We start from the raw sequence: 1,665 nt of genomic DNA, 5'->3' as shown, positions 1-1,665 counted from the left end.
ATGTCACAATGCCATGTCACTTCGTGTTTACAATGATCACCATATACACATCATCAATCGCTATACACATATTGAAATACATTTTCGTGGTGATTGCAAAGATTCTTGTCAAAGTATTTGTAAACTAGTCACAAAAGCTATCAAAAAAAGTAGGAAAGATCTTAATGTTGATGATGATCATATTTTTGCATTCAAATGCCCCCAAAACAAACAATGTTACTGCATCGTCCAGAAAGATGATAAATCTTCTACCTGGTATTCTCATTGCACTCTTTGTGAAACAAAATATAAAGTATTGGAGAGAGATAATAGCTATAAATGCTGGTTTTTTAGTGATTCTCCCAGTCTAGGTCAGTAAAACACGTTAAAAAGAATAATCAAGCTATGTGATGCCATTGTGTTATTTATTATTGTTATTTTTCCCACATGTACAGTAAAATATTTTTATTTCCTAGGAGCTAAGCCATCATTAGAAGGTCCACCTACTAAGATTAAATCTACTGAATTATTAGGTAAAATTAGGTAACCGCCATTGATATATTAGCATCATTTTTAATTATTCAAAATTTAAATATTATTATTTCTTAGAAACCAAAGCATCATCAGAAGATCCACTTATATCCATTTTAAAATTAAGTAAATAAATTAATAATAAACAGCATACTTTAATTTGATACAATTTAGGTGCTTCAGACCGATTTAGAGATGCTTCTGATAGACTTGCTGGCTCCATATTATCTTGTCTGGTTACAGTGTCATTGAAACTTAATGCTAGGAGACTGATATCACAGGAGCTACATAAGGAAATGATTACTGGTCGTGATAACGATGTAATAAAAGCTGCCAAGCTAGTACTTGCAATACAGACTACTCTTGATGCCCAGGCTAATCCTGAGACATATCTAAATGACGTGTGCTCAGCATTAAAAGAACTTGGAGAGAAACAAGTCACTGATATAGTGAATGGATTGGAACGTAAGTTAAACTAATTTCATTAGTAACTGACATTTTATGTTACCATTATAGAGAGTAAAACAGATTGATCCTGCTAACATTATCAACTGCTGCATAAAATAATTTATTAGTTTTTGTGTGCTTTGAATTTGAATTAAGTACATTCATTTGTTTGTGTGATTTTTCTTATATGCCTGTTTATTTCGAAAAAAATTGTGTTTTTTGGGGTATTGAATAGAAGAAGTTGCTTGAATATAGCCTTGCACATGTCATGATGAAAGCCCAGAAGTTAAGTGTCAATAATTTTAGCATAGATATTATTGTCCATGTGAAAGCACGTGGTTTAATTATACGGAGTATAACGGAAAGTATACTGAAGTGGGAAGAGGAGTCTTTTTTTTCTTTGGAATGAGTTCCATATATATAACAGAGCCCCCTACTAAAGGAAAGGTAGTTAATCCAGCAGCAGCTGTATTAGTGACTACTGGCCCCTCCCCTCAGGTACTATTAAAGACCACACTGGGTGATATTGATATTGAACTGTGGTCCAAAGAGGCTCCTCTGGCCTGTCGTAACTTCATACAATTGTGTTTAGAAGATTATTATAATGATACCATATTCCACAGAGTCGTTTTTGGTAATGGATTAATTATTATTAATTAGTGGGTGGAGTTATAATTATTAATTAAGTAGAATGACCTATTGATGTTA

At 32.7% G+C, this 1,665-nt stretch overlaps 1 protein-coding gene and 1 long non-coding RNA gene across 2 annotated transcripts; both read left to right on the top strand.

The window, feature by feature from the left end:
- Positions 1-6: 6 nt before the first annotated feature.
- LOC109588488 (uncharacterized) lies at positions 7-1,176 on the top strand. The gene is made up of 5 exons (XM_020004647.1): positions 7-350; positions 456-512; positions 589-636; positions 685-975; positions 1,027-1,176. The coding sequence occupies exons 1-5, from the start codon at positions 14-16 to the stop codon at positions 1,041-1,043; spliced, it is 750 nt and encodes a 249-aa protein (XP_019860206.1). The 5' UTR covers positions 7-13; the 3' UTR covers positions 1,044-1,176.
- A 179-nt stretch (positions 1,177-1,355) lies between these two features.
- LOC109588489 (uncharacterized) lies at positions 1,356-1,603 on the top strand. Its single transcript, XR_002188194.1, has 2 exons — positions 1,356-1,404; positions 1,456-1,603. It is a non-coding gene; the product is annotated as an uncharacterized LOC109588489 (long non-coding RNA).
- Positions 1,604-1,665: the final 62 nt, after the last annotated feature.

The sequence above is a fragment of the Amphimedon queenslandica genome, unplaced genomic scaffold, assembly GCF_000090795.2.
Source record: "Amphimedon queenslandica unplaced genomic scaffold, v1.1 AMPQUscaffold_12063, whole genome shotgun sequence".
In the NCBI taxonomy this organism is placed as follows: Eukaryota; Metazoa; Porifera; class Demospongiae; order Haplosclerida; family Niphatidae; genus Amphimedon; species Amphimedon queenslandica.
This window is presented reverse-complemented; position numbering and strand designations above follow the sequence as displayed.